Genomic DNA, 14492 nt, shown 5'->3' on the forward strand with positions numbered 1-14492 from the left:
ACGAGGGCACGAGGCTGGCCAAACTCATACTTTTAATTTGCCAATTACGTTGCAGGAATCTAGAAACAACAAAACACTTGTTTTTGTGAATGCCCAAGCCCAATTGCTCCGAAGGTCTGGGAGGGATCAGCAATGTGGGCAAAACAAGCATGTCTCCAACCTTGTAACTGGCCAGGACTAAGAGCCTGTTTGTTGGCCAGGACTGGGAGTCTGGTTGTTTGAGCTTTGCAGCAGCTTTTGGTCGTCAGCGCACCGAGGCTAACACTTTTAGTGGTTGTAGTATAAATAAAGTGATCTATATGGACTAGGAAATATTGAGACTACTATTCACACGATGTAAACTATCACTATTTGTGGTATGTAAAGAAACTTTTTTCTTTCATCATGCCTCACTTTTATTTTCTCTCTCTTCTTTTTTAGCATGGACCGCCTTCTCTCTCCCCAAGCATATATAGCTTCTGCAAGTCACTATGACAAATATAGAACACCTACTTTTTTATCTGATCCTACGCCCTGTTCGTTTAGGTTTGTTTGGCTGCTAAGCCATGGCTGAAAGTACTGTTGGCTGATTTGATGTGAGAGAAAAATACTGTTCATTGGTTGAAAAATACAGATTATAAGCCAAACAAGCCCAAACAAACAGAGCGCTACATGGTATGGGGCAACAAATAAAAGCATGACGTTGGGGAAGGCCTCAGAAGCTGGAAGCCCAAACAAACAGCTGGCTTTTGGTTCCAGCTTTGACTAGCTAGGAAGCACACCAAAGCCAAATTTGTACACAAAAGCCCTAGAGCTCACTAGAAGAGGCTTCTTTCAGCTTTGGTGGAAAAACCCGCCTTGTCACCGGTTATGTTGCGAAACATTTTCTTTTCTTTCCCCTCCCGTCCGCTACCTTGCGCTTTTTCCCATAGCACCCGCACAAACCCTAGTCGTCGGCGACGCGGGCAGGGTTCCGGGACGGGCGAGTCCTGGTTCCGGCCGTCGCCCCGTGCTGGTTCCGGGCCGCCGTTGCCCCAGCTTGTCAGAACAGGCGCCAGAGATCCCGTTGCCACCCTGGGCCCTGCCATGACTTCTAATTGATCCATGCAATTTAGTGTTTTTTCTAAATAAAGCTATTCAAATACCATGACTCAGGCCCCGTTTGGTTCAAAGGATTTTCACAGAAAAAGTGAAGGAAACAGAAACGGAGGAAAGGAATGGAAGAAGATCGTTTGGAACGGAGGAAACAACGACCGCTTTCCTTTGGAATACTGTAGCTAGATGCTGATTTCACAGGAAAGAAAGAATCCACTCCGACCCCTTGTTTTCTCTTCCTTCGCGGAAGCCCGAGGCAACCTGCGGCAACAACGGAGGCAACTTGCGGCAGTTAAGAGTAATTAGTACCCATATTTGCCTAACATGTTATAATTCATATGTTATAAATTCCTGTGTTCCAAACAACCTAAATTTTCTGTTCCTGTGTTTTGAAATCCCGTAGTTTTTCACTTTTCATCATACCTTATTCCTGTGTTTTTTCCTATTTCTGTGTTTTGGATTCATTCGTTCCAAACAAGCCCTCAAAGTGCAGTGCAGACAGATAGAGATACTTTAGACATTTGAGACCTCGTTCAGTTCATATGCCATCTCAAAAGCAGGGTTGCCAAACAGCCTTAGCTTTTGCACAGGTTAGCTTTCAGAAAGCCAAAGCCAAAAGCTGCAGCTCAAAGGGCACCATGGTATGAGCAGCGCCTACCGCTACCACTGGAGCTCCGGTGCTCGCTAACTTGATATACCGGACAATTTGGAAGAAGATGAATCGGTGTATATATTTTTTTTATAATAAATCGGTGTATAAACTAAGACAACTTTACATTTGAAGAAAAAAACTATTCATATTGATGGGATTCTAGACCAGCTAGGTTGATATCCAAAATTTACCACGTCAAAGATTCGGTAAGCCAAAAGTTAGCAAAAACATTACCATAGATTTAGAGCCAAATATAAAAGTTTGATAAATTTTGATAGCAAACTAAATACTAGTTAAAATCATAGTTTGCTAAATTATTGGTACGACAAATTTTGGAAGCGAAACAATCAAACCCTTTTGCCCGTAAGCACGGACACAATCCTATAGTCGAATAATAAAGGAATGCAACGATTATGGGCATTTATATGTGATCAATCTGCGCGATTGTCAATTATTGAGCGAATCAAACTTTAGATGTAACAATGATTTTTTTTTTATACTGGTAAGTGGTAACAAATGATTTGGTATTGGTAACAAATGATTTTGAAAGAGCAATGCATCGTCCACTTGCGCCCACAACAGTCCAACGCAGGCAGTACATGAGGCCCACCCACCAGCCACTCATCAGACGCCGCCTCCTTTCCAAGTTCCTTACCCCTTCTCCCTCCACCCGCGCCACGCCAACGCCACGCCATGCCGCTAGCTCCTCTGTCGCTGGACCCCGCCCCCTTCCCTCTCATCCGCCCCGCCGCCGGCTGCGGCGGACGCGTCCTCCCGGTCCCGGGGCCTGCACCGCGCCTATGTTGGCCGCTGAGGGCGGCTCCCGTGGCACCCGCCACCACGGATGAGCCGTCTGCGGCCGCGCGGGGCCGGCTGGAGTCGCTGAGCCAGGTGGCCGGAGTGCTGGGCACGCAGTGGGGCGACGAGGGAAAGGGAAAGCTCGTCGACATCCTCGCCCAGCGCTTCGACATCGTCGCTCGGTGCCAGGTCTCTCTCTCTCTCGCACGCGCCTCTCGCGAAGGCGCAATGCTCGCCGCGCTGCTACTGTTTGTTGGCGCGCTGGTGTTCGATGAATTGCATTGCGCCGGGTTGTAAGTTAGTTTCATTCAGGGTTCATGTAGGCGTCAGAGGAGTTTGTAATTCCTTGATATAAACTTGTTTGCTGTAGAATATCTTTCATCATTTTTTTTACATTCTTGATCCGCTGTGCTTCTATCTTCTTTGCATTTGGCGCGGTCCCTTGTCGTCTTAGAACAATGCCATCATCGCGATCGCTGTAGTACTTCCATGGAGGTGGCTAGAGATTAGCTACTCCAGGAACTTTGTTAAGTCTTCACAAAAGCTTTTTTTAGAGGCTCTTCATCTGCGGAAACCTGTTCGGTACTGAGTAGTTACTACTTAAATACTGTCATGCAATTATCTGAATCTTCCAAAGCACATGTCAAGGTAGTTTGATCACAAGTTGTTGAGTCGTGCTTCTTAAGGATAAATCATACCCCTCAAGCTTGGGTGTTTATCATCGGTCCCCAGTTCTCATGAATTGTGTGAAAGATTGTACCGTCCGACATGGTAATTTTAGAAATATTCAGTAATGTGCTCAGTTCAGGTAAAACATGTGAGGTGCCTGTTCATAAACATCCGACTATTTGTGTCTGCTCAGTGAATCAAATGTTTCATCAACCTCTTAGTTCACTGCTAGAACTTAGGCAATGCTAGATCACTACCTTTAGAGTTATGGACGTGATAATAATTTTAGATTGGCAAACATGCAGTATTAGTATATTCATGAGGTTGTATAGAACAAACAACAGGCTGCCACGGTTTTTAGTAGAAGACTAACAGTTGAATAGTTGATTAAAATTCATTACTGCTGTTTCTTACCAGTTCTTGTATATTGATTTGCATTGCACTGCATCACTTTTAACTTTTCTTTATGTAACTTTCCTGTTTCTCAGTCATGTTATTGACTTCTAAACCACAATGATTATGGACTTGAAAACGCTGCATTTTCTCAACATAGACTTTGCGTTCCTCTGTTCTTCAACAAGCAGAAGAACAGTTATGGGTAGTGAAACATCAATATGGTTTCTGTGGAAGCCAAAGTTTTATGTTACTTCCCACTTATGCTGTACTCAACAAGTCATTACTTTTACGGTGTACATATTTTTGATGGCATGTCCTATTAATAAAAATGGGATCATATGACTTAACTTTTGCAATAACAACGTTTCATCCTCTATAGCAATTCACTACCAAGCAACCACTATTAAGAGTGCCAGCTACTAACATGTGTAGCTCCTTGTGGTTTGACATATGGTTATGTATTCGTGTTTCCTTGTGAATAATATTGCCTGTGCAGAGTCCACTCAACTTACTATTTCTTCTGCTGTTCTATGTGGTTATTTGAGGCTCTGTTAGTTTAAGTTGATCCTTCCTCTGAAAGAGTTGGTGACAGTAGTACCAGGACCTACTATTTGCAATAAGATTTGATGCACGAGATTTTTTTTTTTTATGCACCCCTGTTTTCCCCCTTTAACTTGTAGGGTTGTTTATGTTCTTAGGGTGGAGCTAATGCTGGACATACCATATACAATTCTGAAGGGAAGAAGTTTGCACTTCATCTTGTTCCGTCAGGCATCCTTAATGAAAACACTCAGTGTGTGATTGGTAATGGAGCAGTTGTTCATCTTCCTGGATTCTTTAAGGAAATCGATGGGCTAGAGTCTAGTGGAATTTCTTGCAAGGGAAGGCTTTTGGTATCAGACCGTGCCCATCTTTTGTTTGATCTTCATCAAGTTGTTGATGGTCTTAGAGAGGTAGAGCTTGGGAATTCCCTTATAGGGACAACGAAGAGAGGAATTGGACCATGCTATTCCAACAAGGTTACGAGGAATGGACTCAGAGTTAGTGATCTGCGACACATGGATACCTTTGGTGCAAAACTCAACAACCTACTAAGAGATGCAGCTCTACGCTTCAAAGATTTTGAATACGATAGCAAGATTCTCAAAGAGGAAGTTGAGAAGTATAAAAGGTTTGCTGAACGATTGGAACCTTTTATCACCGATACTGTGCATTTCATGAATCAGTCGATTTTGCAGAAGAAGAAAATATTGGTTGAAGGTGGTCAAGCTACCATGTTAGACATAGACTTTGGGACCTACCCCTTTGTTACTTCCTCAAGTCCCTCAGCTGGTGGAATCTGTACTGGGCTTGGTATTGCTCCCAGAAGTCTCGGTGATATCATTGGAGTGGTATGCTCAATTACTTAAACTGCTTAAAATTTCCTATGTCCCTTTCTTCCTGAACGTAATGTTTTTATGTCCAGGTAAAAGCCTACACAACTAGGGTTGGATCCGGTCCTTTCCCAACAGAACTATTGAGTAAGACTGGCGATTTGCTTCGTGCTTCTGGAATGGAATTTGGTACTACAACAGGTCGTCCTAGGCGTTGTGGCTGGCTTGATATAGTTGCACTTAAATACTGTTGCCAAATCAATGGTTTCTCATCTTTGAATCTCACAAAACTCGATGTCTTAACTGGACTCGAGGAAATTAAGCTGGGTACCTCATACTACACCGATGACGGTAACACTGTCCAATCATTCCCGGCAGATCTTGATCTTCTAGAGCAAATAAAGGTAAGGCTCGAAACAGTCTATCCTGTTTTACTGAGTTGTGTTTCATTGGTATAACTTTATATACAACAAAATCAAAGCGGTCTCCGGCATGGCACTTAATTTGGGTCTTGTTTCTCTTGACAACAATTCCTGTGGTCTCTGGTTGTGTAGGTCAAATATGAGGCCCTTCCTGGATGGGAGCAAGACATTTCCTCAATACGAGACTACAGTGATCTCCCAGAAACTGCTCGTCGCTATGTGGAGAGGATAGAGGAACTGGTCGGCATTCCAGTCCACTACATTGGTGTCGGGCCTGGACGTGACGCCCTCATATACAAATAATTACTCGTCTTGATTCAGAGATCCCTCACTTAGCTCAGTAATGTAATTGCTTTGGTTACTAATAAAACAGGCTGATCGTGGAGGGTGTAGAATTTATCATCCTTTGCTAAATGAGTTCAAATCAGCTTCAGGAAGCATCTGTCCAAATTGCCCTTTGCATTTGTTATTTTTACTGGTCACCTAATTTAAGCATATCTTTCCAAAAACTTGAGTGGCCAAATTTGGGCAAGAATTTTGAAGCAAAAGAAGCACCGAATGCTCAGATTTTTTTTTTAATTTGTTTGAAACTCCAATGTCCAAATAAGTTGAAGCATTGCTGAATGAACCCTTTAAAGTCGAGTCTGCATATCTAGCCTCGTCGATCCTACATCCTGAGACCTGGAACTTCCAATAACTCTTTTGTGCTAGCATCGGCAATCTTTCCCGCACCTGCGAACCAACACGCACATGCAACCTGTTCGGGAGGCCGTATCGTATCGTGGATTATTTACTGCTAGCTGGTTTGGTGTGAGAGAAAAATACTGTTCCCGACTGAAAATTTACGATCGTTTACGAGCAAGCGAACAGGCTGATGATCTCTTGCGCAATGTATTGCTGCTTGCATCAAAAGCAGTATTGCTGCTTGCATCAAAAGCAGCGTCAGTGTTGATCACCGCACTTTTCTCTGGACGTTTCCACTTCCAGTTTGGTCTCCTCTTCCCCGACTATTACTTTACAGGCGTGGCTACCGCCCATACGCCCGCTCCCGTCCGCCTTCGCTCCGCCCCACATGTGCACTTCGCCCTGTCTTTGCACCCGTCGGTCGCCCCTGACCCCTTCCTCTCTCCCACGCGGGCAACACTCAGGAGCCGGGATGAGCAGCCGAGGACGAGCACGCCCCAGCGCGCCCCGACCGTAGCACCACCGTCCACCGCCCCCCTCGGCATGTCGCGCGGCTTGCCCTGGCCTTATAGCATAAAACACTTGCAACATGAAAAACATTTGAGTGCAACATATGTTTGAAAGTAGATGAAACATTTGGAACACACACTTGCAACATATGTGTGAAACATCCAGATTTGCAATTTGCAACATGAAACCACTTGCTGCAATGTAAGACTAAAACAACTGAAACATTTGGAACATACTGTTGCAACATGTGTGTGAAACACATGCAACATCCACATAAAAAAATATTACAACAAACGTCTAGAAATTGATGAAACATTTTCAACAAACGCTTGCAACAGACCTATGAAACACTTGCGACATATGCGACATGTGCAACATCATCCGATCTACTTTTGCAATATCAAAATAAAATAATTGCAGCATACATCTGAAACGTCTGAAACACTTGAAACATATGTATACAATGTAGGGAGAGAGAAGGCCGGGTCAGTCCATTCCGGCCGTCGGGGTGGGAGCCGACGGCGAGCCGTGGCGCACGAGCACCGCCCATGCTTGTGTGTGCCCTTGGCTCGGCTTGGGAAGACCTGAGGCGTCACGATACATGTGCCCCAGCGGCCATGGCGGGGTCAGCAACGCGCCCAACGGTGATGGACAACGGACGAACGACGAGGGAGCGAATGACGCAGGTGACTGCCACGTAGGTGAGCGACGCAGGGAGCGAGGGCGCGCAGTGCGGCTGGTGATTGAGGAAGGGTACGGCGCGACAGACCGACGAGCGCGCGCTAGGGAAGGAGGCGGGCGGATGAGCAGCCACACCAAGCGATGCAGGGAGCGAGGGCGCGCGGTGCGGCCGATGACAGGAAAAGGAAAAGGCGCGGCAGCCCAACGAGCACGCTGGAGAAGGGGGCGGACGGATGAACAGTCATGCTGTTTTGGGGCCGGGCGAATAAGCATGAAGAAGTTAAGTGTGGGCTCACAAGGGACGGACGGATAAGCATAAGGAATAGTGATTTATTTTTTTGTTTGGGCCCGCGCCGGACTCTAATTGCAATGCAACTCGCCTATCACCGCTTAGCATGGGTCAAATGTAACTTGTACTGTGCAAGCTGTATAAAAACACATCACACATCAAATCACACAACAAATAGCATCACAGGATAAAAATGGGTGCGACCTCAGAACAAAGAAATTTGATTCCATGCCAAGACATAGTTCCTGCTATTCTCATATAAAAACAGCAGAATTCACCTTGAAAACCTGTCCCCTAACAGGTACGAAAAGGAGAACAATACACTGACAACTAATGACATTACCAGATATTCCAAGCCTGTCAAATTCCACACCGGAGCTTTCAACTTAAGGACCAGGTAGTAAAGTTTTAACATCAATCATATTCAAGTTCATCAGGCGTAATTGGCCTCTTGAGCGGTATGATGGACTTCTTCTCAACATCTTGTGATAATGCTTTTCTCATATCTGGAGCAAAAACATTTACAGGCAGAAGTGCACCATAATAAGCAACAAATTTGGAATATGTATGCCTTGAGATTTGGCACTGCAAATGCTTACCAAGGCCATCTTCTTCCCCTGAGTAGTACCGGAGCACCCTTCGATAAACCACATAACCAAGCTATGAAAAATAAAGGAGTATAATTAGGCAAGTTCACTCACTAAATTAATGTTTAATCAAAAACTTGGTTTCACTGGTTGACATTGATGAATATTAAAAAGTTCTGTTCGGAGCAGCAGAATGGAGTATTGGCAGATCCTGAAATTTGTACACAATATTACCTTTTCGTACATCCTTATCGCTGGCATGTTAGATGCTCTTACAAAGAGATCCACAAAGTAGGCCTTATCCCTGAATAGGAAAACTTGGTTATAATAGTATGTGAAGTAATGCAACTGATAATATGTATGACTTCAAGAACATCACATCTATCCAACATGATAACACTAATGTGGGTAAGTGGGTTGAACATAGCAGATATTCAGTGCCTATTATCAGATTGACAAGTAAACATGGTAGCTTATGTGGGGAAAAATGTAACCAGACTAGGGCACAGAGGGGATGATATGTCATGAATTCAGTTATCCCCTTCAATGCAAATGTGAGAATGGGAGGGTACTATGCTCTTATACCACTCTATATGCCCTGCGAGGAATGACACCTTGTTCTTAACTAGTAACTACTGATCAGCCCTCACATATGCATAACTTGAAATAAGTTGGGTAAGGGGAGAAATGTTCCTTGATCTAGTTAGCAAAATCTGGAACCAAGAAATAGAAGCATGAACCATAATTAATTTTCTGATGGATAAAGTGTGAATCCAAGACAATGGGATTTTTCTTTAAGATTGCCAGAGCATTAAGATAGGAAAAGAATATGAAATATCTGGAGAGAAGAACAGATTATGTCAACTATTAGCATGTCATGAACTATAAACTCAACAAACAACAATTAAGATTACAACAATCATACATTGTGAAGATCCAATAATAGCACAAGAACTCTGTATCCATAATAAAGGGGAAAAAAGATATCATAGGGACTAAATCAGAACGAGAAACAAAAAGATGTTACTTACATCTTATCGCTGATTTCCTCAAGTAAGTTCATAAGCTTCTTGGCTAATTTTTGTCTCCGAAATTCAGAGGCAACAGACACTGCTGTGACGTGTCCATGCCAAGACTCACCTTGCCCTTCAACTTTACCCATGACTGCAAAAGATTTCTAGCTTAATTCCCCTAAACTAAACAAAGGCGAAAGAAAGAAATGGAACGTGCGGAATACTATTGAATTCTATGCTTCAGAAGGGGATAAGATAAAGCTCTAAATTTGATGCTCACCATTCTAGATTAAAACCAACAGAGACAATAGTGAGGTAACCAGTCATCCTATTGCTACCTTCACCAGCCATTTCAGACTTCAAACACTCCTTTTATGAACCAACATCTCAAATCCCAGCATCTTACAAGTGCACTTTGCACTCCTAAAACAATGCCTACTTGGAGAACACAAACCATGGATTGCACCAGGCAGCATCTACATCTACATATGACTAATTGCGTAATGCATAAAAAACATTGCAGAAGAAAATAATCCTGTGCCTTTACACCACTCATGTCTGAACACTCTTAACATCCAGGGTTTGCACTCTACATTTTCAGTTAATTTTTCCAAGCAAAGATGCAGACGCACTAGCAGCACACAATTAGCTGCGAATATATGAGAGGACCGGGACGCCCACACAAGCAAAGATGCAAGGGTACGAGAGACATACTGTAACCCATGACGCGGCCGCCAGGGTTGACGGCGGCGTGGAAGTAGTCGGGCCAGCGCGCCAGGTACGTCATGTAGAACGACATGTTGAACTGCGGCGACCGAATCGTGAGATCAGAGAGGGGATGCGCTCGTATAAAGGAAAGAGAGGGGAGACGCGTCGGTGGCGCACCGTTTCGGTGAGGTGGTCCAGGTTGACGGAGGCGAAGCGGAGGAGGTCGTCGCAGCAGAACCGGCGGATCGTCGTCATGCTTCCTTCTCTCCTCGCTTCTCTCTCTTCTCGGGGCGGCGGCGAGCGGGGCCGGCTCGGCGGGTGGGGGCGGCGCTCTATCCGGATTCGTCGTGACTCTCTCTCGCTCGTCGGATTGCGGCGGTCGGTCGGGCCTAGAAGCTCCGGTGTTGAAGGGTGAAGACGGCCAGGCCCATGTGGAATTTGGATGGAGCAATTGAGCCCATGTGGAATGAAATGCCCGTCCAGGACCACTTAAAATTTGGATGGACCAAATGAGCCCAAACCCAACCGCGAGGAGGAAGAGGAGCACCACGCAGTGGCTAGGCAGCTCTCCGACACCACACGGCCCTCCCGCTCGAGTCCGCCGCCGCCGCGCCAGACCTCCCATTTCGTCACCCGACTCCATCCACGCGTCCCCAACGCCAGCCACAGCACGGGTCTCTCAAAGCCATGGACTCGCGCGCCGTAGACGGCGCAGGCGGGGGTCCCGACGCCTCCTCCCCGGCCGATCCGCCGAGCCCCGAGGCCGATCCGGCCGCGGGCGCGATGGACGCGTGCCTCCCGGCGGACCTGCTTCGCGCCGTGCTGCAGAGGCTGCCGCCGATCGACCTCGCGCGGTCCGCCTGCGTCTGCCGCGCGTGGCGCGCGGTTGCCTCCGACCGCGCCGTGCTCGAGGCCGCCTTCTGCGCGCCCTGGGGCGTGCGGCGCGTCGTGGGCGAGCCGGCGACGGGGGCCTTCTGGCGAGCCGCCTCCCTCGGGAGATTCGCGCTGTCGCATGCCGTCCGCCGCGGGGATACTGTCCCCGGCGTCGCTCTGAAGTACTCCGTGCAGGTGCGTGTTCTGTATCGTTCGCGCTCTATGTTCCAACGATGTGACGATCGACCTATTGTTTGCTGAGGTGATATCCAACTTGAAGCGCCTATAATCCTCACATGAATCTGGTTTTGATCACCCCTAAATATTCTGTGGCAGCAGATCATATGCATTAAGATTTGATCGCTTGTATTGTATGTACTCCGTCGTAGCATTAATTCGGATGTGAGGGTATATGGAAACGGGAGTAGATAATCTGGGGTACTTCCACATCAGGGATGTGAGGCTCGTTCTTGTCATCATAGAAAGACGGAGCTAGTCAAAAACTCAAAATTAATCACCAGTTGGTCATCAGTGCTTGTTGAACTAGTATCCTAGAAGGAAATGAACAAACTGTTAATAATTCGTAGGTACGCGCAAAGCGTGTAAGAACATCCGCCAACTTATGATCAATCAAGCGTGTAAGAACATCCGCCAAACTGTTAATAATTCGTAGGAGTGCCCTGTTCGCTGGGCTTATAAGCCGTACTTTTTCAGCCAACGAACAATATTTTTCTCTCACAACAAATCAACCAACAGTACTTTCAGCCATGGCTTATCAACCAAGCGAACAGGGCACTCATCAATCAAATACTTACTCCCTTTGTTCCAAATTATAGTTCATTTTCACCCTGTCTTGAGTCAAAATTAGTTAACAACTTTAACTTCCACAAGTTCAAATGAATGCACCATGAAGAGTTCAACACATATTTCATGGATAATTTAATGAAACTAATTTGATGTTGATGCATTTTTCTATCAACTTGGTCAAAGTTTAGAAGTTTGACTTAGGACAAGGCTGAGGCTGAAGCTAACTATAGTTTGGAACGATGTTAGTGCATCTGTGTAGTTTGAGATCTGTCATTTTGATGCCTTCTTCACACTTGTGTAGCTTAGTACTTGTGTAGAGTACATTGTTTTTCATGCTGCCGATAACTTTTGTACTTTGAAGTAAATGAAGAGGTGCTCCAATTGGGATTTGTTGATCTGGCAGTAGTGGTCAGGAGTTTTATGTGGCAGATAAATATAGCCATGATTGATTGGAAGGAATGAAGCAATGGGGTTGGAGCACGGGAAGTTTGCTATGTCATTGTTAATGGTGTTGTTGAGCTGGGATGGGAAGAGAGAGGGACCTATATCATATTCAGCATCGAGTATGGTCACTGTGGCTGTAAGGAGTCTTGTGCTCACCGCTGGGTTTCTGGGTGCTTGCAATTACTCCTAGTGTTGAAGGTCGTGGTTTTTTGGTCTCTTAATGTAATGTCATTACTCTGGAATAATAACTATAGGGTTTTATTAGATTAAGAAAGTTTTCTGCCTGTGGGTTGGACATCACTACTGTAACTACTAAGAACTGCAGTTATAGCTGCTATACTGTGTCACGGTGTGTTTGAAGCTAGTGTCATGAGTTTCTGGTAGTCACTTAGGTGGTTGTTTGGACACATTGATTATGTGTATGTTTGATTGTTTTTACAAAACAGTTTTTTTTTAGGATTTTTAGGAAAATTGGTTTTAGGTTGTTAGTTAGGTAGGTCCAGGTTTATGGATTACTTTGTTTGGATTTCGTAAACTAAAACAAATATTCTCTGATGCCATTACATAGCACCAGATCACTTTTCTTCCAATTTAACAATTCATTAGACATTAGGGAAGTAGTATGGATTATGGTGCTTACTTTGTTAAGCACATGACGTAAGATGAAAGAAAAATGAAGCACATGGCACCGAACATGAGGTACAGGAGTTGGTTTCTAAAAAAAGCTAGGAACCATTTTTGTTTTTTTAACTGGATTTTTGGTTATCCCTGTTTTTTTTTAATATCTATCCAAATGGAATTTTAGGTGGTTAGGCTCACATCAGGTAGGAATCTACTTAGCTTGCTGCATCTGACCTTGCTGTTGAGGGATCAGACTTCATACAGATGTTAAGTTTTGGATAAAAGTTCTTATTATCAAAAGCTTTTTGTGTTCATACAGATCAGACTTCATACAGACTAAGAACAGGATGCCAGGTCATATCCTAACACCTGGCATCCTGTTGTTAGGATCTGTTTTGTGTTCGATGAGGCTAGAGTTTCCTAATATAGTGCTTCAGTAAGTTTTTATCAGCTTTATGTATTATTATACATATCAAGTTCGAAAAGCAGATGAGTCTTGAAATATCTCTTTTTGCTCAACCACTACTGGTCTTTAAATTATCATGGTCTCACTGCTTACAGCATGCTTATGCCCAGGATTGTGTTGGTTTGATAGCTTTTCGAAAATAAAATGTTTATTGGATGCACTGCACTATTGAAGGGATGGTCATTTTATTTAGTGACTACTGCAGGATTACTCAGCATAATCATATGCTTAATGCAACTGCAATAAAAAACCATTTACCCTACCAAAAGTTGTCCAACGGGTCATCTACTATAAAAGGACCCTCTCCATTCTTCATGAGACTGCAATTTCATGCTTGTTGAATTGCATGCAGGTGACAGATATCAAACGATTCAACAACATGATGAGTGACCATGGCATCTACTCGAGGGAGAGGCTTCTGATTCCGATCAGCAACCCAGAAATCCTTATGGGCAGCACCTGCTACATCGAGATGGACCATAATGCCAAGAGAGAGGTTGCAATCTTTTACCCTGAGGGACGCCCAGGTGGCAAAACTGAATCCGTGGCAAGCATTGTTGCTGCAGAGAGGCGAAGCCAAAGGATTCTCGAGTCGGTGAGGCGGAGCCTGCACGTCGACGATGGGACTGCTGCGTACTACTTATCTGTTACTGAAGGTGATCCGAGAGCTGCCATGATGGAGTACTCCGAGGACCTGAGGTGGGAGCAGCAACGCGCAGGGCGGTAGATTCAGATCAATGGCATATGTTATGACATTGGTGCTTGATGATGGTTATTGTTTGATGTGTTATATTGTATAATTCGGATTGTTGTAAGTACAAACTTTGGTCTAATGAATATAGATGTATGTATGTAGATAATAATTGCCAAATGGCGTCGGTGTTGAGAACAAAAGTCGTACCGGATGATAATTGGCAGCTGAAAGTATTACATGTCATTCGTGAACCTGCTTGTCTGTAAGTAAGATAGTTTGTTATTGATAAAATTCTCGGGGAATCCTCGATGAAGCTGTCTTTCACTCTTGCTAGTGTTCAAATAATCAACCTGTCCAATCTACTTAGACTGCGTTTGATTTAGTTTCTGAAAAGTGTTTTTTTTTGGTTAAAAAGCAGAAGTTCAAATCAAACAGACAGAATCATAAGTTGCTTTTTCAGAAGCAACTGTTTTCGCATGGTACAATTTTAACAACAATTTAGGCTTTATTTTTTTACTTTTTCAAATGGGTGGAAATAAATAGATGTGTTAACGGCTGTTTGAAGGGAGATAAAGAGAGTATGTTTTATAGTGGTTTCAACCATACAACTACATTTTCACAGCTCACAACTGAATCAAACATACCCTTTTTATAGTGATTATTGCATTTGCGTAGTGAGACTGGTGTGCTCGAGCTCGAGGACGTAAAACGACGCCCACCAATCGGTGTGT

General features: G+C 44.4%; 3 protein-coding genes across 4 annotated transcripts; 2 read left to right on the forward strand and 1 right to left on the reverse strand.

Annotated features, from left to right (window-relative positions):
- Nucleotides 1-2363: 2363 nt before the first annotated feature.
- Nucleotides 2364-5881, forward strand: LOC136474200 (adenylosuccinate synthetase 2, chloroplastic-like). Its single transcript, XM_066471800.1, has 4 exons — nt 2364-2713; nt 4288-4980; nt 5055-5366; nt 5517-5881. The coding sequence occupies exons 1-4, from the start codon at nt 2420-2422 to the stop codon at nt 5685-5687; spliced, it is 1470 nt and encodes a 489-aa protein (XP_066327897.1). The 5' UTR covers nt 2364-2419; the 3' UTR covers nt 5688-5881.
- A 1865-nt stretch (nt 5882-7746) lies between these two features.
- LOC136549658 (N-terminal acetyltransferase B complex catalytic subunit NAA20) lies at nt 7747-10499 on the reverse strand. Of its 2 annotated transcripts, XM_066541126.1 has the most exons (6): nt 10034-10245; nt 9863-9953; nt 9167-9299; nt 8370-8439; nt 8148-8208; nt 7747-8054 (listed from the first exon to the last, which is right to left on the reverse strand). In XM_066541126.1, the coding sequence occupies exons 1-6, from the start codon at nt 10109-10111 to the stop codon at nt 7963-7965; spliced, it is 525 nt and encodes a 174-aa protein (XP_066397223.1). In that variant the 5' UTR covers nt 10112-10245; the 3' UTR covers nt 7747-7962. The 2 variants fall into 2 exon arrangements, with proteins under 2 accessions (XP_066397223.1, XP_066397165.1); XM_066541068.1 differs by lacking the exon at nt 9167-9299 and having other exon boundaries at nt 10034-10499.
- A 35-nt stretch (nt 10500-10534) lies between these two features.
- LOC136549783 (F-box protein At1g55000-like) lies at nt 10535-14012 on the forward strand. Its single transcript, XM_066541224.1, has 2 exons — nt 10535-10924; nt 13420-14012. The coding sequence occupies exons 1-2, from the start codon at nt 10544-10546 to the stop codon at nt 13792-13794; spliced, it is 756 nt and encodes a 251-aa protein (XP_066397321.1). The 5' UTR covers nt 10535-10543; the 3' UTR covers nt 13795-14012.
- Nucleotides 14013-14492: the final 480 nt, after the last annotated feature.

This window comes from Miscanthus floridulus, chromosome 1, assembly GCF_019320115.1.
Source record: "Miscanthus floridulus cultivar M001 chromosome 1, ASM1932011v1, whole genome shotgun sequence".
Taxonomy (NCBI): Eukaryota; Viridiplantae; Streptophyta; class Magnoliopsida; order Poales; family Poaceae; genus Miscanthus; species Miscanthus floridulus.